General features: G+C 55.7%; 1 protein-coding gene across 5 annotated transcripts in view; it reads right to left on the bottom strand.

Moving 5' to 3' along the window:
- Positions 1-17715: 17715 nt before the first annotated feature.
- Positions 17716-27897, bottom strand: part of ACOX3 (acyl-CoA oxidase 3, pristanoyl) — an 86983-nt gene continuing 76801 nt past the window's right edge. For 2 of the 5 annotated variants that reach the window (XM_049886680.1, XM_049886679.1), the window contains 5 exons: positions 26971-27145; positions 25474-25541; positions 23029-23115; positions 20423-20611; positions 17716-19879 (listed from right to left, as the gene is read on the bottom strand). In XM_049886680.1, coding sequence (XP_049742637.1) covers positions 19760-19879; positions 20423-20611; positions 23029-23115; positions 25474-25541; positions 26971-27145 — 639 coding nt within the window. In that variant the 3' untranslated portion in view covers positions 17716-19759. The other 3 variants (XM_049886681.1, XM_049886682.1, XM_049886683.1) reach the window with 3 other exon arrangements.

Below are 27897 nucleotides of genomic sequence, written 5' to 3'. Positions count from 1 at the left end.
AGCACCCCCAGAGCCTGGTAGGGGAGCAGATTTGGGGGAAGGGAATGAGGATGGTGGGGAATACAGGGTGCAGGGAGAACGGGGCGCAGGATGAGCCCCAGCCTCCTGTCTCTAAAGCGGGAGGCAGTGACTGCTCTGCTGCTCCTGATAGGGGCACCTTCTGGTCAGTGTCACGTCACACCTTCCACTCCTTGCCTCAGTCCCCTCAGGCTACCCATCTGTGAAATGGGGAGTGGAAACTTGGGTCTCTGAGCCCTGGGCTGTGGCCTCCACTGGCCTGGGGTAGGGTCTTCAGCTCTTGGTCCGCATCAGGGAAGCCTAGGGGTGTCCCCTCCCAGGAGAAGGGACAGCTGGCTTTCAGAGAGCCTTCAGCAGGTGCTGGGGCGATTGGCTCACCCACACTGGGCCAGGCCTGCAGTGGTGGGTGCCAGCTCCATGGGGTTCATGGCCTCTCTCTCCTGAAGCTGCCCAAGCCAGGCAGTTAGCCCCCCTGGCTGTTCCCCAGCTTCACTCGGTGAAAAATAACCTTCCCAGGAGCTTGCCAGCTGTCCAGGTCACTGTGCAATCCTCAGTCTCTGATGCAATGCTGGCTGCTGGGGTGGCCGCCTGCCCGCACCTGTGTGCCTTGTAACACCATGAACAGGTGTCAACGAGCCTCTCCTGCTCAGAGGAACATCCGAGCCAGGCTGCAGCCATGCCCTCCCCCCTAGATACAGTGCCGCAGTCCTGACCATGGTGGGACCTCAGACGTCCGGCCTCTGAGCCTAGGCTTTCTACCTGCAGGCGTGTGCCGCTTGCTCCACAGAGCCTTTCCTCACCACCCCTCTGCAGCTGCTGCCCCCGGCGTCTGGTGTGGAGGAGGGCATGTTTGCTGAGTGCAGGGGGGAAGGAAGGAATGATCCGCCACAGCCCCCACAGGGTGGTGGTGAGACCAGGTGGACAGTGGGGGTGAAGGCACCCTGTCAGTGCCCCCTCCTCAGCTTGGCCCCCACTCCCACCCACACTGACTGAGGACCCCAGGGCTGGGTGTTGGGAGACACAGGACATAGGAGGTGTGTTACCACTGCTGTATCATCGCCAGGACTCACAGATGGTGGGCAGCAGGGCACACCTGGGCCCTGGGAGATGAAGGTAGCCAGGTAATCCCAGCATCCGGTTGGGCCCCTCTCTACAGGGGTGGGGGGCTCCACAGCTGGGCCTGGGTGGACACTGCCTGGCTCCCGGGTGGTACAAACGGGTAATGGGCTCGGGTCCAGTCAATCCAGAGGCACCTCAGAAGAAAGACCTGGCCATCTACTTCTGAAAAATCAGCCACTGAAAACCCCGTGGAGCACGGTTCTACTCCGACACACACGGGGTCGCTTGAGTCAGAGTCAGAGGCCGACTCCAGCAGCTGGCGATGGTGGTGCTGAGCCCCAGAGAGCTGAGCAGTCGCCACGGCCTCAGTCCTTCTGTCTGCCCGCGTGCCGCCATCACTTCCTGACCTCCTCCTTGCCTCCCTGGGGGCCCTCAGCCTCAAGCCCCTCCTCCGCCCGGGCTTCAGTAACACGCTCCGGGGGCATGCATGGATCCCTACCAGGCCTGGGTAAGCAGGCGGGAGCTACTGAAAGACACTCTCCATACGGCCCTCCCGGTGGCCTGAGTCTCATCTGGCTGCCTCTGGAGGGCCTGGCGAAAGGTGGACCCTCCACGGGTCCTGGATAAATGCCTGGAGCCTGTGAGCACAGGTTCGGAAAGAGTACTGCAGGCCCTGTGTCCAAATGCTCCCATTTTACAGAAGCAGAAACCGAGGCCCAGAGGCCTTGCTCCAGGTCACAGGGGGGCCTCATTAGGGCCACTACTCAAACCCTGTCTCCAGGTGACCAAGGCGGGGCCCCTGAGCCACCCAGGCTGGGCGAGAGCAGACAGCTATGGCTGTAGCTGCAGCAGGAACAAGTATTGTGGCCCAAGCTGTGGGGCCGGGCCGGGGTCACGCAGTGGGGGGCGCATGGGAGTGGCAGGCCTGCAGTCACAGCATCATCCTTCCCGGGCCCCTCCCTCACCCCTCAGGGGACTGGTGGATCTAGAGCCTCGATGAGCAAAGATGGGCGTTCCTGGAATGGACAGGTCCGAGGCCCAGCCAGCAAGCCTGGGGTTGTGGAGGAAATCAGGGTCGGGGCCACCAGCCAACCTAGCACAGCCTGTGTCTGTACATGGTCTCCTGCCTCCACTGCACCCCTCCCTGCCCACAGGTGGCTGATGCCCAGCACCCTGCTCATAGCTGGTCCTGTCCTGGCACTTCGTCTGGGGGCAATGAGCCTTGCTCCCAACACCTTCCACTCCCCCTTACTCTCTCCGCCCTCTGGCCTCTGTCTGGAATGTTCTCCCAGGCTCCCTGGGCTGGTTTCATTCCCACCAACTATCCTCTCTGTGTACAGCTGAAAAACGGTGTCCCCGTCCTCACCCTGGGACCTGTGCATATGTGACTTCCATGGCAAAGAGGACCGTGCAGATGCACAAAGTGAAGGATCTTGCGACGGGAGACGATCCAGAGTCATCCTGGGCCCAGAGCATCACCAAACCAAAAACCCATTGCCATCGAGTAATTTCAACTCATAGCAACTATCTTAGTCATCTAGTGCTGCAATAACAGAAATACCACAAGTGGGTGGCTTCAACAAACAGAGGTTTATTTTTCATAGTTTAGGCAGCTAGAAGTCCAAATTCAGGGTGCCAGCTCCCAGGGAAGGCTTTCTCTCTCTTTCAGCTCTGGGGGTAAGTCCTTGTCATGAATCTTCCCCTGGTCTAGGAGCTTCTCAGCATGGGGACCCTGAGTCCAAAGGACACACTCTGCTCCTGGCTGTACTTTCTTGGTGGTATGAGGTCCCCCATGTCTCTCTACTGGCTTCTATCTCAACAGAGGCTGACTTAAAACACAACCTAATCTTGTAGATTGAGTCCTGCCTCATTAACATAACTGCCACTAATCCCACCTCATTAACATCACAGAGGGAGGATTCACAACACCTAGGAAAATCACATCAGATCACAAAATGGTAGACAATCACACAATACTGGCAATCATGGACTAGCCAAATTGACACACAAATTTTGGGGGGGAAACAATTCAATCCGTTACAGTGACCCTGTAGGACAGAGTAGAACTGCTCCACAGGGTTTCCAAGGCTGTGATCTTTATGGAAGCAAATTGCCACATCTTTCTGCTATGGAGCAGCTGGTGGGTTCAAATCACTGATCTTTCGGTTAGCAGCCAAACACTTAACCACTGCACCACCAGGTCTCCTTCAGTGCATCTCAGGGACCCTTATAAGAGGGAGGCAGGAGCATCCGAGGAAAAGTAGCAGAAATTGTGATGACCGGAGCAAGAGGCTGGAGTGGTGCAAGAAGGGGGCCAAAGAACGCAGGCGACTTCTAGAAGCTGGAAAAGGCGAGGAAACAGAGCCCCTGGGGCCTCCAGAAGGAACCTGCCTGGCGGCACCTTGACTTTAGCCCTGTGAGACCCAGCTCAGACCCTAGCCTCCAGAACGGTAGGAGAATAAAGGTGTGTTGTTTAAGCCGTGAAGTCTGCGTCATCTGTTACAGCTGCCTCAGGACCCCATACACTGTCCAAGCTCATCACCTCACTGCTGCAGGAAGCCCGGCCAGGCCAGGCCTGCTCCTCAGGGCACTCCTGGTTCTGCTCACTCTTTTGGATGGTGACTCTGCTAAAATGTCAGCCCAGGAGCCATGGTGCTGGTTTAAATCACACTGGACCCCTAGAGCCAGCCTGGCACTCATAGCTGCTCAGCAAACATACTCTGCTTGGGACTTGGGAACCCCTCTAGTCACTGTAACTCTAAAAATCTGGGGTCCATTCTTGCCTGATCACTCCAAACCGAAGCCACAAATCCACGTCAAGGCATGCCAAGATGCCCAGGGGTGTGAAGACGCGGGGAGGAAGGGAGGAAGCGAGGATGGGAGTGGGGATGAGAGAAACATGGCCACTGGTTTCCCTGAGTGCTGGTACCCTCCAAAGATGGAGAAGCATGTCCTCTCTGGTGGCCTGCCATCCTTGCACCCACATGGCAGTGACCAAGCTTCCCCTTAGGCCCCCGCCAGCCTTCAGGGACATCTCAGTCAGGAGGGCCTTGTGATGCAAGTTTACCACACTCAAAGCACACAAGTGCACAGACACACACAACACATGTGAGTGCACAGACACACAGCACATGTGAGTGCACAGACACACAGCACATGTGAGTGCACAGATACACACAGCACACGTGAGTGCACAGACACACAGCACACGTGAGTGCACAGACACACAGCACACGTGAGTGCACAGACACAGCACACATGAGTGCACAGACGCACAGCACATGTGAATGCACACACAGCATCCGAGTGTTCACACACACAGCATACGTGAAGGTGCACACATGGTATGTGAATCCCACACGAAGCACACATACATGCACACACAGCACACCTGAGTGCACACACTGCATATGTGAGTGTGCACACAGCATGTGAATACACACACTGCACACACAAGCGCATGGACACACAGCCAGAGGAGTACATACACAGCACACATGTGAGTGCACACAGCACACATGAGAGCACGCACAGTGCACACGAGCATGCACACACAACATATATGCATAGTGTGCGCACACACACTATACATGGGTGCATACATGCACACACAAAGTGTGCACAAAACAGACACGATTGTACATGGGCAGCATATGCGCAGATATCACACCTGAGTGTGCAGATGGCACACACTCAGAGGGTTGCCAGCTCCGGGTGGACCATCTGTTGAGTGTGGGCCTGATGCATCTTTGTGGACTTTCCCCCTCACTGACGTTATTTCATCTCCAGAGGTGTTTTGAACCCTACTGGGCATTCCACTCTGTCATATACGGTCGCTATAACTTGACACACATAACAGCGTGGATCAGCCCAACCTCGCATCATGTCTTCTCATGCAGACTCCTGTGCCCACTGCCGACACGTATGCCCAGAGCGTGCCCACACACTGCCCCCCACGTACACAGCGCGTGTGGTGCAGGCTGGCTGCTCAGTCAGGCCTGTGGATTCTCTAGTCGCTGGTCGTGGACTTCCCGTGGATTCTCTCTGTGGTCAGCAGTCCCTGATAGACCCATGAAATCACACCTGGGGCACATGGAGATAAAACGAGGAGCTACATCTGCTTTTCCCCTCATTTGCCATGCACTTGAGGTCTATTTTCTCAGGCCAATAAAGAGAAACATTTGTGGGGCGCTGGCTTTGGGGCACATGCTAAGTGCTCAAGGGGCCTGAGCTTCAGTTTAACACTCGCACTAGCCCTGGGGTGGGAGCATGCTTGGCGTCCCTCTAACACACACACGGAGTCTTAGTCTCCGAGTGCTGCTGTAACAGAAATGCCACAAGCGGGTGGCTTTGAAGAAGAGAAATTTATTTTCTCAGTCCAGGAGGCTAGAAGTCCACCTCCAGGGTACTGGCTCGCCCTCTCTCTCTGCGGGCTCTGGGGGAAGGTCCCTCTCTCTTTCAGCTTCTGCAGCCCCGACATTCCTTGGTTCCTTGGGATCTTCACGTGGCATGTCTCTCCTCATTTGTTCTTCTTGCCTCAGTGTCTGTCTTAGGCTGGGTTCTCTAGAGAAGCAAAACCAGTGCAGGGCATAATTATATACAGAGATTTATACCAAGGAAATGGCTCACTCGGTTGTAGAGGCTGGAAAGTCCCAAGTCTGTGGGTCAGGCTGGCGGCTCCTCCTGACTCACGGAGCCACAGGTGCCAGCAAATACAGGATGGGCTGGGCAGACAGCAGGCCCTTGGCTCACAGGCTGTGGAGGCTGACAAATTCCAAGATTGGCAGGTAAGACAGCAGGTAAGCTGCTAGCTCAAGTCCCAAGAACCGGAGGTCAGATGAACAGGACCCCGCCGTAGGGTTCAGAGCGAGCAGAAGCTCTCGAGCCTTGTCAGAAAGTCCATTTATACTGGATGCAGGCCACATGCCTAAGGAAACTCCCCTTCAACTGACTGGCTGCTCACAACAGATCTCATCATGGCGGTGACCACATTATACCAGATCTCATGACGGGGGTGATCGCATCATTAAAAAGCTGCCCAACTATATCATAACTGCCAAACCGCTGAGAATCGTGCCCAGCCAGTCAACACACAGCCAGCACAGTGTCTTTGCTGCTGTTTATACCACTCAGAAGTGACTGGACTTGGGACACACACTACACTGATGTGGCCACATTCACGGAACAAAGATAATCCTGATCCCAGACGGGTTTACCTCCACAGGCACAGGGGTGAGAGTCCCAAAACCTCTTTTGGGGGGACGCAATTCAATCCATAACACATGGCAAAGCTGAGGCGCCACACAGGCACGTCTAACAGGTGCCAGTGTGTGAACCGAAATCTGGGTCCCTGAGCCTGGGCTCTAAGGCCCTGACCACTGCACGATACTGCCCACCGGTCCTCCCCTTGGGCCTGTTTCCTTTCCTATAGACTGAAAGTCTGTTTTGCTTATTGATCCTTCTGAGCCTGCACCTGCAAACCCTCCCTGCGTGAGTTGTCGGGGCTAGGCTTCAGAGATAATTGAAAGAACCACACGCATGAGCTCCCAGTCTGGCAGGGACCGTCTTTCAATGTGACCCCTGCCCTGGCAGAACAGGCAGGGTGTGCTTCCTGGAAGAGGTAGCCTTTGAGAATGACTGAGATGTGGAGGGCTGGCAAGATGAAGCAGCAATGTCAGGGAGAAAGTGAACCTGTGACCACTGGGGATCAAGGGACCCAAATTCAAATCCCAAACCTCCTCCTTGCTAGTTGGGTGGACATGTCACTTACCCCTTGTCTTAGTCATGCAGTGCTGCTATAACAGAAATACCACAAGTAGATGACTTTAACAAAGAGAAGTTTATTCTGTCACAGTCCCGTAGGCTAGAAGTCTGAATTCAGGGCGCGGGTTCCAGGGAAACGCTCTCTCTCTCTGTCGACTCTGAAGGAAGGTCCTTGTGATGAATCAGTCCTCCCTTGGTCTGGCAGCTTCTCAGGGCAGGAACCTCAGGTCCAAAGGACGCGCTCTGCTCCCAGCACTGGTGGGAAGTACCCGTGTCTCGGCGGTGTGAAGTACCCATGTCTCTCTGCTCGCTTCTCTCTTTTATATCTCAAAAGAGATTAGCTTAAGACACTATCTCACCTTGTAGACCTCATCAGTATAACTGCCACTAATCTGTCGTGTTACATCATAGTGGTAGGATTTACAACACATGGGGAAATTCCATCAGAGGTTACAATGGTAGACAATCATACAATCATACAAGGCAATCCTGACCGAGTCAAGTTGACAGATATTTTGGGAGGACACAATTCAATCAATTTGCTTATCTAAAAGGTAAAATCCTCCTCTCTCTTGCAGTTGTTAGGTGGGCTGAGAGAATGCAGGCGAAGCCCTCGGCAAGGTACCTGCACATAGCAAGTTCGCAAGAAATAATTAATTAACCCGTTACTGTGGAGTCGAGTCTGACTCATGGCGACCCCATGTGCTACAGAGTAGAACTGCTCCATAGGGTTTTCTTGGCTGTGATATTTACAGAAGCAATTGCCAGGCCTTCCTCCCGAGGTGCCACTGGGTAAGTTCAAACCGCCGACCTTTAGGTTAGTAGTCAAGCACACACCACCTGCACCACCCCAATAAATAACTGTTGTTGCTGCTGTTAGGTGCCATCGGGTCAGTTCCGACTCATGGTGACCCCGTGTACAATGGAAGGAAACACTGCCTGGTCCTGCGCCATCCTCACAATCCTTGCTATGTTTGAGCCCATTGTTGCATCCACTGTGTCGATCCATCTTATTGAGGGTCTGCCTTTTTTTCGCTGACTGTCTACCAAGCCCTTAAATAGCTAGGCGCTGTTTTTATTGTTAATATTAAGGTGTCCAGAAAGCTCCTTCCAGCTCCCCCATCCAGTGGCTTTGTAAACCGGTAAAGTACTGATAGCGGTAACACACTCTTTCAGGCACCGTCCCCTTGCCGAGTAGGGTGGCAGCTCTCGCTGAGGTCTGCCTCCTCCTGCAAGCCTGGCACCCTGCTGTGGCCCAACAGGAAGACGACTTTTTACGAGAATAATCGCATCGTGCCTCTGGCTGCATTTTTATCCTATATTTGGGTAGGAAGCACTGATGTACCCTGGTCATCCGAGGGCTGGTGCCATCCACAAATAGAGCCGTTTACTATTCTGGTGTCGAAGAAGGGGGCCTGTTTGTGGCTGGGATTCAAGTTAGCCGATATCTTAACAATGGGTTTGCTTTTAGAGCTTTTGGAGCTGAACTGGGTCTAAAACCAGGTCTGGGAGAGGCAGCTGTGGGTGGGGGACTGGTGCTCCGCTTGGCCAGCGGCAGCTTTGGGAGCCCAGGAGGGGGCCCCGGAATCTGAGGGGTGCACAAACATGGCTGTGCCTGCAGGCCTCCGGGAACCCACTGTCAGAATGCACATCCCCTCCTCCCCAGGACAAATGCCGCCTCCTCTGGGAAGCCTTTCCTGACCCTTCAGGCAGGGCTGCCCTCTTTGTTCCTCTCTGCCATTGATTTACGTCAGCCCCCAAGGACTGGGTCTCTTTGATGTGTCTTTTCATCCCTGACACTTGGCCCAGGTGCCTAGTGAAAGCTTGGGTCCTAACCGACCTGCATTCCCACCTCGCCTCTGCCACCCCAGCTCTGACTTGGCCACGTGGCTCTGTCTGTGCCGGTGAAGCAGGGCAGCTGCCCTTCCTCACAGGGTGGTTGTGAGGCTCGGGATGGCCACAGGTCTCTTCCTTGCTGACCTCGGGCTCCTGTGCCCACATGAGCAGCTCTCTTTTCACCTCGAGCAGCCTGGACGTGGACTCAAGCCGGGAACACAGATGGTGCACAGCTGAGTGGGTCTTGTTAGGATGTATTATAGATTGAATTGTGTTTGCCAAAATATCTGTCAACTTGTCTAGGCCACAATTCCCAGTACTGTGTGATTTTCCTATGTGTTGTAAATCCTAGCTCTACGATGCTAATGAGGCAGGATTAGAGACAGTCATGTTAATAAGGCAGGACTGAATCTACAAGATTAGGATTTGTCTCAAGTCAATCTCTTTTGAGATATAAAAGGTAGAAGTGAACAGAGAGACAGGGTGACAGCATACCAGCAAGAAACAGGAGCCAGGAGAACAGTTCACCCTTTGGACCTGGGGTCCCTGCACTGAGAAGCTCCTAGTCCAGGGGAAGATTGATGAGAAGGACCTGTCCCCAGAGCCGACACAGAGAGAGAAAGCCTTCCCCGGAGCTGGCCCCCTGAATTCAGACTTCTAGCCTACTAGAGTATGAGAAAATAAATTTCTCTTTGTTAAAGCCGTTCACTTCTGATATTTCTGTTACAGCAGCACTAGATGACTGAGACAGGATGAAATGAGATCATTCAGGGAAGGCAAAGTTACAAAGTGCTGTTGTTGTTGTGTGCCTTCAAGTCGGTTCCAACTCAGCGGCCCTACAGGACAGAGTAGAACTGCCTTCACCGCCACTGGATTGGAACCACCTACCTTTCGGTTAGCAGCCGAGTGTCTAATCATTTCTAGCTCTTGATTTAAAGTGAGAGACCTGTGACTCTTCCTTTCACCTGAACACTTAGAGGCCATTGTTGTTAGGTGGCGTCAAGTCGGTTCCGACTCACAGCGACCCCACGCACAACAGAACGAAACACCGGTCCTGCGCCATCCTCACAATCGTTGTCATGCTTGAGCCCATTGTTGCAGCCACTGTGTCAGTCCATCTCCTTGAGGGTCTTCCTCGTTTCCACTGACTGTCTACTCAAGCATGGTGTCCTTCTCCAGGAACTGATCCCTCCTGACAACATGTCCAAAGTAAGTGAGATGTAGTCTCGCCATCCTTGCTTCTAAGGAGCATTCTGGTTGTACTTCTTCCAAGACAGATTTGTTCATTCTTTTGGCAGTCCACTGTATATTCAATATTCTTCACTAATGCCACAATTCAAAGGCATCAATTCTTCTTCGACCTTCCTTATTCATTGTCCAGCTTTCACATGCATATGAGGCGATCGAAAACACCATGGCCTGGGTCAGGCACACTTTCATCCTCAAGGTCACATCTTTGCTTTTCAACACTTTGAAGAGGTCCTTTGCAGCAGGTTTACCCAATGCAATGGGTCTTTTGATTTCTCAACTGCTGCTTCCATGGCTGTTGATTGTGGATCCAAGTAAAATGAAATCCTTGACAACTTCCGTCTTTTCTCCGTTTATCATGATGTTGCTCATTGGTCCAGTTGTGAGGATTTTTGTTTTCTTTACAGTGAGGTATAATCCACACTGAAGGCTGTGGTCTTTGATATGGAATGTCTGATGCGTCCGGAGGTCTTAACCGGAGATTTAGACGATACACAAAGTTTTTGGTTGAATAAACTATAACTACATGGCCTTCAGCAAAAGACCTCTTTAAAGTGTTAAAAAGCAAAGATGTCACCTTGAGGGCAAAGGTGGACGTGACCTAAGCCAAGGTGTTTTCAATCGCCTCACGTGCATGTGAAAGTTGGACAATGAATAAGGAAGAAGAATTGATGCCTTTGAATTGTGGTGTTGGCGAAGAATACTGAATAGACCATGGACTGCCAGAGGAATGAACAAATCTGTCTTGGAAGAAGTACAGCCAGAATGCTCCTTAGAAGCAAGGATGGCAAGACTTTGTCTCACATACATTGGAGATGTTATCAGGAAGGACCAGTCCCTCAAGAAGGACATCATGCTTGGTAAAGTAGAGGGTCATCAAAAAAAAGGAAGACCCTCAACGAGATGGACTGACAGTGGCTGCAACAATGGGCTCAAACATAGCCATTGTGAGGATGGAGCAGGACCGGGCAGTGTTTAGTTCTGTTGTGCATAGGGTCGCTATCAGTCAGAACCAACTTGGCTATACCTAACAACAATAACACATGAAATAAATTGAAATAAAATAAGAATTGATAACTTTAGGGGGTAAGATGTTGTCTTAGTCATCTAGTGCTGCTGTAACAGAAATACCACAAGTAGAGGGCTTTAACAAAGAGAAATTTATTCTTTCTTTCACAGTCTAGTAGGTTACAAGTCCAAATTCAGGCCTTCGGCTCCAGGGGAAGGCTTTCTCGCTGTGACGGCTCTGGCAGAAGGTCCTTGTCCTCAAGCTTCCCCTGGTCAAGGAGCTTCTCGGGCGCGGAGATCCCACGCCCAAAGGACCTGCTCTCCTCCTGGTGCTGCTTTCTTGGTGGTATGAGGTCCCCAACTCTGCTTGCTTCCTTTTCCTTTTATCTTGAGAGATGAAAGGTGATGCAGGCTACACCCCAGGGAAACTCCCTTTACCTTGGATCAGGGAGGTGACCTGAGTGAGGCTGGTGTTACAATCCCACCCTAATCCTCTCAACATTAAATTACAGTCACAGAATGGAGGACGACCATACAATACTGGGAATCATGGCCTAACCAAGTTGACACACATTTTGGGGGACCACCTAATTCAGCCCGTGACAGATGTTAAGAAAGGAAAAGTTATCCTACGACGCTGCATGGAGCCCATGTGAGTAATGTTCACAGAATCGTGTGGGTCTAACACAAGTCACACTGTCGTCATGTTTGGGGGGCAAGGGGGCGATGGGAGGAAGGCAGGGTGGGGCAGGGGATGAGAGAAAGTGAACACCTCCCCCTCCGTAAGAAAGCAATAGATGTTGCCTAAGCTGAAAAATCAAGAAGCAGCAATTCGAGAATGCCGTTTAGGAACAGAAAGGCAGATACCAAAAGAATTGTTCAAAAAAAAAAAAGGGAGTGTTCACCTCTGAGGAGAGATGGCGGGGATGGGGGTGGGGACGCAGCTTTTGTAACAAACCTCAGGAACCATGAAGCTCCTTAAAGAACGTGCGTGCGTAACTCTGATTTAAAAAAATCCTTAAATAAGAGGTTTCCTTTGAGCCACAGAAAAGGAGGAGGGCAGACTGAGGCCTGAGAGAGGTTTGCCCCAGGGGCACCGGGAGGGGGCAGAGACCTTCCAGGCCTGAGAGGCAGGGGGGAGGGAGAAGGAGGTGAGATCCTGGAGCCTGGGGTCCCCCAGGTGGAGAGCGAAGGGGTTAGAAACCACCAGCCGCAGGGGCCGGCCGTGCACGGGGCATCTCCACAGACATGGTCCTTGCCAAGCATCCTACACGCCTGGTACGCTGTGGCTCCATGTGCGGACCCAGGCAGGCGGCATCAGGGCACCTGAGGGCTAGCTGGACGCGCCAGGCCTCAGATGGAAACAGATACCCAGGTGAGGGTAAAGTCAGGACACTCTGCCTTGTACGGCTCAGCTCACTTAATCATGCACATTCGGGGTATCTCCTTCAGGTGAGAAAGGCAAAGCTGAGCCTGTGGGACCTGCTGGCACTGCCAACTCACGTTCAGGAGCACTGCTGATTCCGGTTCTGACAGGTTGCTGCTAACACAGGGATACTGCAGCTATCTGTGCCTCAGTCTCCCCACCTGCAAAGCAGAGAAAAACAGTGGCCGCCAACTCGGACTCATGACGACCCCCACGTGTGTCAGAGTAGAACTCTGCTCCGAAGGGTTTTCAGTGGCTGATTTTTGGGAAGTAAATCACCAGGCCTTTCCTCTGAAGTGTCTCTGGGTGGGCTCGAACCTCCAACCTTTTGGTTGGCACCTGAGCATTCACTGAGACTCTTACCTAATGATGTCATGTGGGTGGGGGCGGCTGGGCATCACAGAACATGACTGAGCCCCACTCTGCTGTGGGCTGTGGGCTCAGCGGGGACTCGAAGCCACACAGGGAGGCAGACGCAGCCCCGCCTGGAGGCTCGGGCCCTGGGGAGATGGGCAGTGGGCAGGCCAGGCCAGTGCAGATCAAGAGAGCCAACTCCCTGGTTTGAATCCTGACCCCACCCTGCTAGCCTGTGACATTGGGAGAGTTACCCAATGGCACATCAGCTCTCTTGTCTGCAAACAGACAATAACAATGGGGGCAGGGGGGTGTGAGGGTGAGTTACCAGGCCCTCCCTCTAAAGGGTGCCTGGCTCAGAGCAAGCACTCCAGATGTCTGTTAATACCAGAGAAAGAGAAGTGCTGGGCGGGGTATAAGGAGCCCTGGTGGCTCAATGGTTAAATGTCCAGCTGCTAACTGAAAGATTGGCAGTTTGAACACACTCAGCAGCTCCGCGGGAGACAGGCCTGGCGATCTGCTCCTGTAGACATTAACCCTACGGGGCGGTCCTACACTGTCACATGGGGTCTCTGTGAGTTGGAATTGACAACAATAACAGGCAGAGCTATGGGGTGGGCACCTAGCAGCCAGAGTGGGGTGCACACTCAGGGGAGACTTCCTGGAGGAGGAGGCCTCTAGGCCAAACCACTGAAAAGGAAGAGTAGGGGTGAAAGCCCTGGTGAGAAGCCAGAAGACCCACAGAGTGTGTGTGTGGGAGGGGGGAGGGGGCACAGTGGAGCTGGAACAGACATCCGGCCGCAGGGAGTGGGGAGTGGAGAGAGAGGAGGATGAAGGCAGATGAAGGCAGGGCCTGCTGGGTCAACTAGGTGGGGGCCCACACGTCTGAACTGCTGCCCACACATGAAGCACTTCATCAGAGCTTCCTTTGTCTTCTAGAAATCACAAAGTGAAGGGAAGTGGCCAGAAGCAGAGCTGGACTTGGGATTTGGCCCCCAGAACCCCCTCTCTGTGGACACTGAACACCCCCCTCCTCAGGGGGGCAGCCTGTGAGGGGCTACCCGTTGCCATCAGTCAGTTCCTGACTCACAGGGACCCTACAGGTAAGAGCAGAGCTGCCCCGTAGGGTTTCCAAGGAGTGGCTGGTGGATTCAAACTGCTGACCTTTTGGCTGGCAGCTGAGCGCCTAACCACCACGCCACCAGGGCTCCGGGCGAGGTGCTATGATGGTGTATCAGGTTAGGGTTTCCGATGCAGTGTGGGAGGGGCTCCATTGGAAAATAGATCACCACTTCTGCTCGGGTACAAAGCCAACACAGTGCGGAATCACAGTTGGCTGCCGTCACCGAGGGGCCCCTGGGTGGTGCGAACAATTAAGTACCCAACTACTAGCTAAAGGGTTGGCTGTTCGAACCCACCCAGAGGCACCTCAGAAGAAAGACGTGGCAATCTAGATCACAGCCTAGAAAACCCTGTGGAGCAGTTCTACTTGGCACACGTGGGATCATTGCCACGATTAGGAATTGACTTGACGGCCTTCACCAGGTGCCCGAAGCCACCCCAGCTGCTGACACTCAGCCGGTGTGTAACTGAGTCCCTGTGGAGTGCCAGGGGAAGGGGGCAGAGTGGTGACGGAGTCCAGGGAAGGGTGGACAGGAGGGCGTTCCAGGCAGAGGGAACAGCAGGTGGCAGAAGGGGCTAAGAAGCCTGGGGGGAGACTTTGGAGGGTGAGAATGTGGGGGATGAGGCCCGTAGACGGGGAGGACGAGGCCCAGAGGCTGGGCAGAGCCACAGCTCAGAGGCTGTGGTGGCAGTGGGCCGAGGGGAGGGGGCGGCGGAGCTGTGAGCTGGGTGTGAAATTGGGAGGAATCTGAGTGGCTGCATCGGGAAGAAGGGCCAAGTGATGTCAGTGAGCTGACTGAAGGTTTTTAAATTGTTTTCTTAGGAAATGCAAATTCACCTGGAACGGTGACCTATTTGGCCTCCTGTGGCCGTCTCTCCAGGATCCCTGGGGGTGGACACTGCCTGTGTACCCTCACTGTGTGCCAAGGGCTGGACGGGGTTCCCATGCAGCCCTGACTGCCCTTTTCATTCCTCTCCACCCAAGCCCTGCGAAAGCGGCCCAGTGGGCAGGCCCCAGGGTGGGGAGACTGGTGGGCTAGCCTCCATGCTGCTGTGTGAGCTCGGGGAAGTCACTCAGCAATGGGGCCATCCACAGGGCATGTAGGTGAGGGGTCTGGCAGAGTCTCAGCATACAGTCGGTGCTCCTTAAGTGCAGACCCCGTGAGGACCGCAGTGATTACTAGGCCATCCCAAGGGAGGCCTCTCTTCCCAAGAGGCTCACTGAAGTCCTGGGCTTGCTCAGTGGCCCTGGTGCCCATGCCTCGTGATGGAGGGGGGGCAGCTTTGAGGTCAGGCTGAGGAGCCCGTGGCCTCACAGTGTGCTCCTGTCAATGAGGTGGAGAGCGCCCCACACCTGGGGTGGGCTGCTGCAGGCCTGAGCAGCCCTGCTGAGGGACCCATGCAGCCTGCATCCAGGAGCACCAGGAGAGTGCGGGGTGGAACCTGACTTTGGGGTGAGAAGTGCTTTCCGAGGGGTCCCCCTCATAGGAATGGAACCCCCTGGGGTTTGAGGCCCCTCCAGGAGCTGGGTTCAGGGAGATCAGAGGTCCAGAGGGACAGCGGCCTGGGGGCAGTGGGCAGAGCTGGCTTCCCCACCGGGCTGCAGCTTGCCTTCCTCACAGGCTCGGGGGAGGGAGCTAGGGAGCTGCAGAGAGTAGCTGAGCACCGCCCTGCACACAGCCCATCCTGGGTCTTCTGCACCGACCCTGCTGGACTTGGCGGCCCCTCCCAGCCCACCCCCTTCTGGTCCCCAGCTCCAGGCAGCGCCCCGCACACCTGGCCACGCAGGAGGACTCACTGATGCTGACTCCCAAGGACCAAGGTCATATGACCAGGGTCACACAATCAGTCAGCTGGGTCTATCTGCTTTTCCCACAGAACCATCCCCTCAAACCCTCAAAGCACAGGTGAGACCTGAGAGTGCTCACCTGTTCAGAGCCCAGCGCACAGCAAGTGCTGCTCTGTACTCACTGAATAAATGGTTAGCTGTTGGAGGAGGGCCGGGTGAATGAGGGGGTGGGGCCGGATGGCTATGGGGGCAGGCTGGGATGATGGGAAGGGGCGGGAGGGCCAGGGGTCAGGGAGGATGAGGGAGGGGCTGAGGATGGGGGAGGGGCTGAGGGGATGGGGGAAGGTTTGGGAAGATGGGGAGGGTCTGATAGAACGGAGGAGGGCCTGAGAAGAGGGGCCGGGGTTGGGAGGATGAGGCGGGGATGGGAGGAGGGGGCAGGGTCTGGGAGGAGGAGGGAGGGTCTGGGAGGAGGGCCAGCGTCTGCAGGGGTGCAGAAGGGGCTGGCTGGACAGAGGAGGGCTGGGAAGAGGGTGGTGGGTGCTGGCCATCACAGCCCTCTCCTGCAAGGCGTTCAGGGGTCATCACCCTAGAGTTTTGAGGTTGCTTCAAGACAGCACCGTCTGGGTGGGCGCTGGGATTTGTTGAAAGTGCTGTGGTCTTGGAGCTGAGAGGAGCAGGGGTGGGGAATCATGGCTCCCCGGGTGCTGGCTGTGGAGGTTTCTCCAGTCTGGCTGCTGGAAGACAGCGAGTAAACACAGGCCAGACAGATCTGAGGCTAACAGCTGGGCAGGAAGCCCGCCCTCCTCCTGCATCCCCACAGAGAGCTCTTTTTGCCCTCCAGCTGTCTCAGCTCTCATCTCACACCCTGGGCAGCCAGGCAGGCCTGGGGGTTGCACACCCACAGGGCTGTGGTCCTCACTATCACCATCATCACCACCTTGGCTACAGACGGGGCCCTGGAGGGATGCGACCCCTGTCCCCACCTCTGCCAAGGCCCCTTCTGTTAGTGGGTCTTTGAACCAGCTGCCTGCCCTGAGATCTTTTTGCTGGTTCTGAATGGGGGCATCTTATGCTGTTCCCACGGCCTCCCGTCTGATGCGTGGCTGGAAGCACACTGTGGGACCACCAAGCGGAGGTCCACGGGGCTTTGAAAGTCCTCGTGAGGATAAAATACCCCACATATGCTTTGTGTTCTCTTCCCTAACACGGTCCGTTGTCCTTTTGAATCTGTGACATACACAGGTGTGTACATGCACACATACACACACATACAAACACTCCATGAGAATCACCACGTTTTGTTGTGTGGTTTCTAGTACTCTCTGGGGGTCTCCGTGAACCTCAGCCCAGTCTCAGCATCTAGGCTAGGAGTGTTTGCAAGGAGCGCGGACAGAAGGAATGTACTAGAAGGAAGAGTTTGCTGCAAAACATCCAACAGGAAACAAGGCAGTGAGACTGATTCTTCGTGTCCTTTTTGTGCACTGTGGTCATGTCTGTGACTCACAGGATGTTAGGGCGAGGAGGGCCCCAGACCTGAGCCTGGGGGCTCCTTCCCAGTGGCGGTAAGGGGTGACTGTGGCCCCTCTCCTTCCTCTCAGGGGCTGCAGGCTGGCCATGTCAGCTCTCTGCACATCAGTTTCCCCATCTGGAACACGCATTTGTTCGCTCACTCATTCACTTCTTCATTCACTCACTTGTTTGTTCATTCACTCATTCATTCAGCACTGGCCATGTACTCCCTCTGCGTGTGCTCAGTGCTGGGAGCTGGACAATTCAGACCTGGTTCTGACCCAGGGACTGACCACAGCCAGTCAGTGCCAGGCAGACAGAGGGTCTTGGCAGGCATGGTGGAGGCAGCATGCCCACCAGTTCCTCCTGGGGCACAGGTCACAGGTGGGCAGGGAAAGGGACAGACAGGAAAATAGGACCAAGGCCACAGGGCAAGTGACAAAGTCAGGAAAGATTGGAGCCTGAGCCCAACTCCACAGCCTGTCTGCACTATTCACTGCCCTACAACATCCTCTGGTGGACAGAAAAGACAGGTGACCAGGATCTTTAAGGCAGATGACACAGAAAAACGTTCCTGAAAAATCGTTTTATTTTCATAAACCTGGAGATGAAAAATGCCAAGCGATGGCAAGGGTTCTAGCAAACTGAGCAGATGCACCCCAGAACCAACCCCAGGAAGGTGACAGAGCCTCAGTTCTGCGCCCCAAGCGTCCTGTCCCACTAAGACCAAAAGCAGGTTCTCTCTGTAAAGCAAACAGTTCAGTGCACTGCAGCTGCCTCTCACTCGGGAGAATGCAAAGGGGATCGTGAACAGAATCGGAAGTAAGGCAAACTGCAGTCCTCAACCAGCGTCAACAGCTGAGATGGAGCCACCCAGGAGTGAGCCCCGCCTGGCAGCCCACAAGCAAGCGGGTAAACTGAGTCACTGCCTTACACAGTCACTACCAATCCTCAGGGACCACTCAGGAATGGGGTCCTTTCATCCTCGAAGCATCCCCAAGCTGATGGAGTCACTTTCTTGGCCACACCTGGGCGCCCGGCAGGATGGAGACTGCCTGAGGTCGTCCTCCCACTTGAAGGGACTTAAGGCCTCGGGCAGGAGTCCTGGAAGTGGGCGGAACACCAAGCCTCAGACCACACCCCTGCTGACCTCTGGGGATACAGGATCAAAGTTCTGAGCCTGAGAAAAAGCCCTAATGGAAGTTTCATTGACAGCCAGGGCCACCCATGGGGCTGGAGAGCAAGCCAGGAATGTCCCTGGGTCACCGGGCAGCCCCAACATCACAGGACTTTCCAGGCCAGAGGCTGATGGTGCAGCCTGGCTGGGCTCTTCTGGGGGGCTCTGCAGGGCCAAGCAGCCCCCACCCAGGCCAAGTCAGACGCCGGGGCTCAGGATGGGCTCTGTCATGTCCAGCTCACCGGCCTGCAAGGCCAGAGGGTGTTCAGCCTCAGGGTAGCCTCGCCGGCAGCTGTGCTGCTTTCTCTGTGTCCAGGGTCCCCACAGCTGTCCCGGCCTTGCCCAAGTTGGCTCCGACCTGAGGGTTCTTTGCTCATGGTGGCAGCATCCAAACGGCACGAAGCTTCCCCAAGGCCATCCGGTGACGGCGAGAGGCCCCAGCACGTCCTAAGATACAATATCCCCGTACCCTCGGTCTGGACGCACCCCAACGCACAGCTGGGCAGAGAACTGGACAGGCCAAGACACTCGGGCCAGGTGGCCCAGCCTGGACCTGGGGGCCAGCTCCCTGACAAAGGGCTGCCTCGTGTGGGCAGAGAGAAATGGGGCAGGACTGGGGCTCCGGGAAGGAGGACGGGGGATGGCGGACACCCACGGGGCCCCCCAGGAGTGCTTGGGGGCCAGCAGCCAGCCGGGCCGGTCTGCTGTGACTGGTGTCTCTCTCCACACCTGGCACTCCCCAGGTTTATTATTGGCACCTGTGCCCTCAGGGAGGGAGGCCGTGGGAACACGGTGCCGAGGTGGAGCTGCACATGCTGCCTGGGGAAGCTTGCGTTGACCGCCCAGCCAGGACAGGGGACTTCGTGCAGTGGGATGAGGCTGCTGTTAAAGGACCGTATTGGCATCACTTGTCCTGGGGGCGGCAGAGCCTCGTAAAAAAGATCCTCTGGTAGAAAAATCCCTAAATGTGAGCAGCCTATTTTACAGTTGGCATCTGTGCCTGAAAATAGAATGTGCAAAGTTCTAATTATCAAAATCAACCCAAAAGCTCATCAGGAAGACTTGATCTTTTATTTTTTTTTCTTAGAATTTGCAAAGCTCTAACTATCAAAAAAACATAGCCCATCAGAAGACTTGATCTTTAAGTTTCTTAGAATGTGTAAAGTTCTGATGATAAAGAATGTTTAAAAATTTTTAAAAAGACATAGTCCACTTGATCTTCCGAAATTTATTTCTACTGTGAGCCACGATCCCCAGTTAACGTGCTCCCAAGCATGGCCAGCCCCAGGGCACACGAGTCTCTGGTCAGGGTTCGAGGAGACACGCAGCCAGTATAAATGCAGGGGACATCCAGAAAGTGTTGGCCTTTCCCGGGGTTTTCTGGAACTACCAGAATCTGACACCCGGGTCTCGACCAGCAGTTTGGCCAGGACGCATGCCGGCTTCGCTACAGCTTTGGTTTCAAACTCCCGACGACGGGCTTCTTGGCAGAAAACTCGGGCCACCATGAGGCCCGCTCGAGCACCTTGCTCTCCTGAAGGACGGCGGCCCAGAGGTTCCGGTAGAGCTGCAGACAACAGGTGCATGAGAGGAAGGACAGCGACCAGATGACCCGGGGCCCCTCGACGGCGTGCGCACCACCCCCAAAATTTCTGCTAGAAACGGGAAACGCTGCATTGTCACCTGCTAGGAAAACCTTAACAGTTTAGGTTTCATATAAACTTTTTGCTTTTTTGGTTAAAAAAATGGGGAAATGCACTTATAAAATACCATAAAGCCTGCTTATGATGAAAAGCAGCCCCTTGGCCTTTTCTCAGGGAATGATGGCAGAAGGCAGACGTTCTGATTTGTAATAAAACTGCAGTGTCATGGAATTTGGGCAGGTCTGCGTGCCGTGTGTTCTGGAATCTGTGCTCTCGCGTCCGCATTTGCGGGCTGGCACGAGTGGGTACAGCCAGGCGGCAGGAGGGCAGCGTGTTGGGCTAGGAGGGCGGTGTGTCGGGCTAGGAGGGCAGCGTGTCCATGCCGTGTGGTCCCTGGGTGCCCACCAGCCCGCTGGGCACACGCCGCTGTCTCTCTCCCTGCCCCGCCAGCAGCTCAGTGGACTGACCTCGATGTACGACAGGAACCCTCGCTGCTTTCTGCCTGAGCTGCCGCATTGGAAACTCAGCGGGGGAGCAGTTCCTGACTCATGGGGGTCGTGGGGGTCATGAGAATCACAGGCCACGAGAGGGACATGCCCCGCACCACCCAGCACGAGAGGCGCCTGTTCTGCCAGCTGCAGCCTCGACTGCGTCAGCTGATGATGACAGGTTGTACTGTTAAGAAACCACCTTTCTGCACCTGTTAAACACACTCATCAGTTCCTCCTCCAAAACTCTGCTGCTTTTGGCTCCCAAGGAGACCTGGATTCAGGCTTCTTTCCCACAGGTCACAAGGTAGAGATTACATTTCACAGCCCGGCACATTACGCCTCCTTTCACGACTGTCAAATAACCCGCTACAGCTGCGCCGGCTGGGTGACGATGAGCTCCTTACCTGGCGGCACCTGGTTAACACAGCAGTCCCTGAGAAGCCGGGGCATGTGCACTCTATAAACCAGCCTGTCGGGAGATGTCCCTCACATCTTGGGGTTTAACTGTTGAACCTGGCACCAGAGGGTCCTCTTGCCACTGGGCCCTCCATCATGGAGATGTCAAGTAAACAGGGTGACAGGGCCTGGTGCCAAGGCTTGGGCATCAATGCCCAGCAGAGGTCACATACAGTGTTATGGACCAAATTGTGTCCCTCGAAAATATGTGTTGTAAATCCTGACCCCTATAGTGGTTATAAGGAGGCCTGGTGGCACAGAGGTTAAAGTGATCAAGTGCTAAGTGAAAGGTCAACGGTTCGAACCTGCCAGCCACCCGGCAAGAGAAAGTCGTGGCAGCCTGCTTCCATAAGGACAACAGCCTTGGAAACCCTATGGGGCAGTTCTGCTCTGTCCTGTAGTGTCACTATGAGTCGGAATCGACTCTACGGCAGTGGGTCATAGTGGTTATAATCCCATTTGGGAATGGGTTTTCTTTGTTGTGTTAGTTAGCCGTATTTGTGTATGGTGTGTCTTAAATCAGTCTCTTTCGAGATATAAAAGAACAGATTAAGTAATAGAAGCGGAGATGGGGGAAGAGAGATATCACCGGAAGATCACTAAGGAGCCAAGGAGCAGAGGCTGAAGAGACAAGGACTTTCCTCCAGAGTCGACAGACAGAGCCTTCCCCTAGAGTCAGAGCCCTCATTTCACACTTGTAGCTCCCGAACGAGAAAAGAAACGTCTGGTCTGTTTAAGCCACCCACTGGTGGTGTGTCTCTTATAGCAGGACCAGGTAACTGAGACGCACAGGCCACACCACAGGACAGGCGGTGTGACAGCAGGGTGGAATGTGCTGGCTGTGGCCGCATAAGGCCTCTCTGAGGAGATGGCATCTGGTTTGGACTGGAATGGAGGGAGAGTGCTCCAGGCAGCGGAGCAGCAGGTGCAAATGCCCTGGGGCAGGAACGAGCCTGAGTGTCACAACAGGATGAATCTGGAGCTGGGGCGGGAGGAGGCATGGTAAAGAATGGCGCTGGACAGTCAGGCTGCGCCGGGCGGGCCGGCAGCTGGTGGGTGTGGGGAGGAACCTGGGTGTTCCCTCAAATGTGCGGGATGCTGGTGGAGGGCTCTATAGCGGACCACCCTGAGCCGATCCGCTTTTTAAAAACTCACTCTGGAGCACCAGGGAGGCCACTGGGGGAGCCCAGCTGTGTGAGGAAGGAGGCCTGGCTGACAGCTCGGGCAGGGTCAGAGTGCACAGACCTGCTGGAGGCTCCAGGCTGCAGGGACAGAGAGGGGCTGGAGGGCGTGATACCCCAGAGGAGTGTGATGAGGAAATCAGAGAAGAAGTGGGGCGGGGGGGGGGGCACCCAGGTGTTGTTGGATCACGCTGGGTGTGAGGTGCTGGGTTGTGTGGCTGGAATTCCGGGCCACACTGTAGGGATGAACAGAAAACCAGGACCGGAGTGAGCCACTGGGGAAGGGGAGGGTGTAAGAAGAAGGACTCTGCCTAGGCTCGGATTGATCTCTGAGGGCTGGGCAGTGTCACCACTCCCCATTTCACGGAGGCAAACCTGTCACTAGAGCAGGCATATGGCGCTGTTCCCTTGTACTTTCTGTTGGCCTGGACTGGGGGACCCTAGTTTATATCTGAAACTAGGCTGGGGGAAGGCAGCTCACCTTGGCGGGGTGGTGAAGGACGGGGCACACGTCCCATCTCTAGACCACTCCCGGCACTGACCGCTGTCGGCAAGCTGCCCCGGAGCGTGACAACGCCCGGGGGCATCTGGAACCTCTGGTCACCCCAGGCCCTGCAGCAAGCCTTTTGGCCCCTGGGCGAAGCTGCGGCTCCCACCCAGCACCCAGGCTGCATGCGCCGCCCCCACCCAGCACCCAGGCTGCACGCGCCGCCCCCCCCAACACCCACCAGCTGCATGGCCGCTCCCGCTCAGCACCCAGGCTGCACACGCCACCCCACCCAGCACCAACAGGCTGCACGTGCCACCCCCCCCACCCAGCACCCACCAGCTGCATGCGCTGCCCCCACCCAGCACCCACGGGCTGCACGCGCCACCCCCACCCAGCACCCACGGGCTGCACGCGCCGCCCCCCACACCCAGCTTGAGCTGGCAGTTTCTCCTTACCTCGCCATCAGCCCTGCCAATCGGTGCATCCAGGACAAAGTCGGGAGGGGCCAGCACGTCCACCAGGGCTACTGCATCACCTTTCAGCTGTTTGACAACAAAGCCCACACGCTTAGCAACGGGGAGTCGCCATGGTGACCACGGTAACAGACCATAGCCCGGCTGCTGCCAGGACCGGGCAAAAGGCCCTGACCCTGACGTGCCATCCTTCTGCTGGCCCGGGCCATGGGACACTGGGTTTGTACTGTCCTATGGCACCATGTGGCCTTCACCACGGCAGGGCCCGCTCTTAGTGACAGCGCTACAGCTCACTAACCAGCAACCGTCTGCAGAGCGCGTCTCGCCGACTAGCCAGGAGCCGCTGGCGCAGAGCAGCGCGATTCACACAGGAGAAGGGTCACCCCGGAGGCATGTGTGAGCACCTGGGGGAGTCGTAACACATCACTCCCTTATTCCTTACACAAAGTACTTTTCAACACAACAAGTGGAATTGTATCAGTAGACTCCCAAGGGCTTTCTTGCAAGGCAAAGAGAATTCTTTCCTTAATAGAACTATTTTCCAGTGAGGGGGCTGCACTGACTGGACCCCTGGATGGGGGTAGCTTTGAGGCTGGAGGTTAGGAGGGAGCGGCCAGCCACGGCGGGCAGAGGAAGCAAGTCTGCCTCCACAGCTCGGCACTGCTCTTGAGAACACAAGTCCACTCGCCCTGAAGAGCGCCCACCCTCTGCCCTCAGAGGCCAGCGCTGTCCACCAGGACCCATTTGCAGGACTGGGTTCCCAGTCTCTGTCAGACCAGGGGTCAGCAACGTGCCCCCTAAAGGGCAGGGGGTAATTTTTATAGCTGCACCGTCTCTGTGGCAATCACTCAACTCTGCCGCGGAAGCTCAAGAGTGTTCACAGACAAGGCGTGAAGGAATGGCAGCCTGCCCATAGGCTGCTGGTCTAAAGGGGAGCTGGCTCCCTCCCTCCGGCCGGGCCTCCCCGAAGGAGAAAGAGGACCTGGGCCTGCAGGTGGCGGACAGGAGTGAGACGTGGAGCATGTTAGAAGGACGCAGCACGGCCGTCTGCCTGCATCAGCCACATGGCCTAGTGGGGCGGTGAGAGCCGGGGAAGCGGCTGTTCCGCCTGTTATGAACAGCAATTCACCTCCATGTGACATAAGAGGAAAACCCCTCACTGTCACAGGTTTTTCTTTAAGTGAATGTGACCATGCATGTGCACTGCAATTGTGCATACATGTGACTGTGTGTGTGCACTGCAGCTGTGCAGACACGAGAACATGTGTGTGCACCGGAGCCATGCATCATATGACTGTGCACGTGTACTGCAGATGTACACGCTTGTGGCCACTGTGCACTGCAATTGTGCACACGTGACTGTGCATGTGCAATGCGACCACGCACACATGACCATGCGTGTGCAGTGCAGCCATGCACGCGTGTAACCTTGTGTGTGCACCGCAGCCGTGAGCTCATGTGAATGTGCGTGTGTACTGTGGCTCTGCGTGGATGTGACCATGCACGTGCACTGCGATTGTATATACATGTGATTGTATGTACAATATAATTATGCACTCATGCAACCATACGTATACACTGCGAATGTACACACATGTGACATGTGTACGGTGACTGTCCATACACATGTCCACGTGTGTGCCTGTGGTTGTGCAAACATGCCCTAACCCAGAACTGCATAGGTGCATTGATGGGTGTGGAAACCAGGACCCCTGGGCAAGGGCTCACCTTTGACTACGTCACTGTGGAGGACACTAAGAGGGGGAATTAGAGGCGGAGGTAAGTGTTGTGTCAGTCTCCTGAGGCCGTTGACATGAGTGGCAGGGATCATTTTCTGTTGCCTGAGGTACAGCAACAGCTCTCAGACTTACAGTAGCTCTGTCCAGGATGGCAGCCACGGCCCCGGTGGCTCATTAGGTTAAATTTAAATGAGCGAAAATGAACAATGTTGCTCCTCAGTCACGCTCACCACGTTTCCACCATTGATGGCCACATATGGCCCATGGCTACCATACTGGACGCTAGCATCACTCTAGAAAGTTCTGTAGACAGTGCTACGAGAGCACGGGTGGGGAGGGCTGGTTTCCTGGGTAACACAGTGGAAGAATACAGCACACCAGGGTACCCCGTGAACCCGGTTTGAGTTGAGGCTGAGCGACTGGAAGTGCAGCAGGGAAGAGCCATGGACACGCCACCCGTGTGTCAGTGAGCTGGACACAGGTAGATTCTAGGGCATCCCCGGAAAGTCCCCATCCTGTCGAAATTTCTGACTGAGTCATATTGTCATTCTCCTGTTTTTCACAATGCTGAATGCAAACGATGTGCAGGAAGCAAAGGAGGGAACATATCAGCACACAGGTGACCACAGCGTACCCGGGAACACAGGTGACCACAGCGTACCTGGGAACACAGGTGACCACAGCTTACCTGGGAACACAGGTCCAAGATCGCTGTCTCCATCATTTTACCTGCGTGCTCCCCAGAAAAGTAGCCGCCTGTATGTGGGTTGATCAGTGTTGGTTATGCCGGGGTCTGAGGTGCTAATAGCACCCCTGTCTGTCCTATGGGGGCCCATTGTCCAGTGCAGAGTGTCCCTGGCTGCTGACCTGGCCCGGAAGGACCTGCTTGAAGGTCACACTGGGCACAAGGTGGGTTCTCACAGTGCTTGCCCCACTCAGCCCTGAGCGTGGAGCAGGCAGGCACAGGGCCAGGTGCCAGGAGACAGAAATAAGGGTTGAACTCTGGCTTCGCCCCAAGGAGGGTGGTGAAGAGGCAGAGAGGATGAGTCAGCGCCCATCCTGAGGTGAGAAGACATGTGGGCTGCCCAGGGCTCGCCCCTGCCAGGGCTCAAGGAGGGTGCCTGGGTGATGCCTGCTGGGTCCAAGGAATAAGTGAGGTGGGGCCTACTCCACTGGGGGCATGGGCGGGAGCCAGGGTGGCACATGGGCCAGAATGAGGGCCAGTGCACCGGGGCACATGGAGCAAGGTGTATGTGTTCTCTGGGGGCTGAGGGGCCGCCTCCATGGGCTCCCTCCCGCTCCGCAGCAGATTGTCCTGTGTGACACGGGTTTGTTCTCCTCCGTCCAAGGACAGAGGACTGCACGCTGAGGATGGGGCTGTTATAGAACCTACTTTTCTTACCATTTTTGTTGAGAAAACCGTGTTGTTTCCTAGAGATCCGCAGTTCCTGCCTCTGCACTGGGGGTCCCCTGCCTGGGTGCCTCATACCTTCCTGTTAGCCTACGCTCACGGTGCCTCAGTGGGAGAACAGTGGTTTTCGGGGGCAAAACCCTTGCTGTTTGTGAAGCACGGACGTGCTGAGTGCATCCACAGGCACAAACATCGGGGGTGGGGCAACTAAGGAAAACATGTCTAAAAAGGCTCCTTGGGGGAAACCTGCTGGCATCACCTCCTTGAGGAAGCCCTCCAGGCCCCCAGCAGCCTGACCCCATGCCCACCCACATGCCATCTGCCTCCCAACCTGAGGGCCCTGGGGGCTGGAGGACACACTGCTCTTTCTAGAACCCAGCACACAGGAGACCTCTCTGAGTGGAACAGGAAACTGGCTTCCAAGGCGTCCAGGAGACACACATAGGATGGAAGCAGGGACCTCTCAGTCCTGTCCTGGGCACCTCTGTCCCTTGTTACTGTGGTGTCTGCCCTGAGATGTTCCTTGTCTGCTCACACCTCCCCAGCAGGGATCAGGGCTCAGTAAACACCTGGGCAGTGAATCTGTCAAGGCCACACAAGAGAAACAGTGCTTCCCCCCCCCAAAAAAAAAAGCCAGAGGGAACCCACAATTCCCACCTGGGGCAGTTCTGGAGAGAAGTGTTGGGTGAGAGGTTTCTTTGGGGGAGAGGTCACAGTGGGTGTCCAGAGGGGTGTGGGTTCCCAGGGGCAGTGCCAGGGCGGGGGCGACCTCACCTTGGTAGAGAGAAGCCAGGTGGGAGTGCAGGGACCACAGCACATACAGCGCACTGAGTCGGCCCAGCACACCCCGCAACGAGGGTGGTACGCTGGGGCTGTGCGTGAAGTCGTGAAACCGCTGGGCCACGGTGAATTCCATGAAGGCCAGGGCCAGGGAGCGGCAGTGGTACACCTGAGAAACCACACAAGGACATGTGACCAGGGACGCAGTAGTACACCCGAGAAACCACACACACCGTGACCAGGGACGCGGTGGTACACCCGAGAAACCACACACACCGTGACCAGGGACGCGGTGGTGCACCCGAGAAACCACACACACCGTGACCAGGGACGCGGTGGTGCACCCGAGAAACCACACACACCGTGACCAGGGACGCGGTGGTGCACCCGAGAAACCACACACACCGTGACCAGGGACGCGGTGGTGCACCCGAGAAACCACACACACCGTGACCAGGGACGCGGTGGTGCACCCGAGAAACCACACACACCGTGACCAGGGACGCGGTGGTGCACCCGAGAAACCACACACACCGTGACCAGGGATGCGGTGGTGCACCCGAGAAACCACACACACCGTGACCAGGGACGCGGTGGTGCACCCGAGAAACCACACACACCGTGACCAGGGACGCGGTGGTGCACCCGAGAAACCACACACACCGTGACCAGGGACGCGGTGGTGCACCCGAGAAACCACACACACGGTGACCAGGGACGCGGTGGTGCACCCGAGAAACCACACACACCGTGACCAGGGACGCGGTGGTGCACCCGAGAAACCACACACACCGTGACCAGGGACGCGGTGGTGCACCCGAGAAACCACACACACCGTGACCAGGGACGCAGTGGTAGGAGCTCAGGGGACAATGCCATGAACGGAAGGAGCATCTGGACATGGCAGGGCAGGATAAACAC

The sequence above is a fragment of the Elephas maximus genome, chromosome 5 (assembly GCF_024166365.1).
Source record: "Elephas maximus indicus isolate mEleMax1 chromosome 5, mEleMax1 primary haplotype, whole genome shotgun sequence".
Taxonomy (NCBI): Eukaryota; Metazoa; Chordata; class Mammalia; order Proboscidea; family Elephantidae; genus Elephas; species Elephas maximus.
This window is presented reverse-complemented; position numbering and strand designations above follow the sequence as displayed.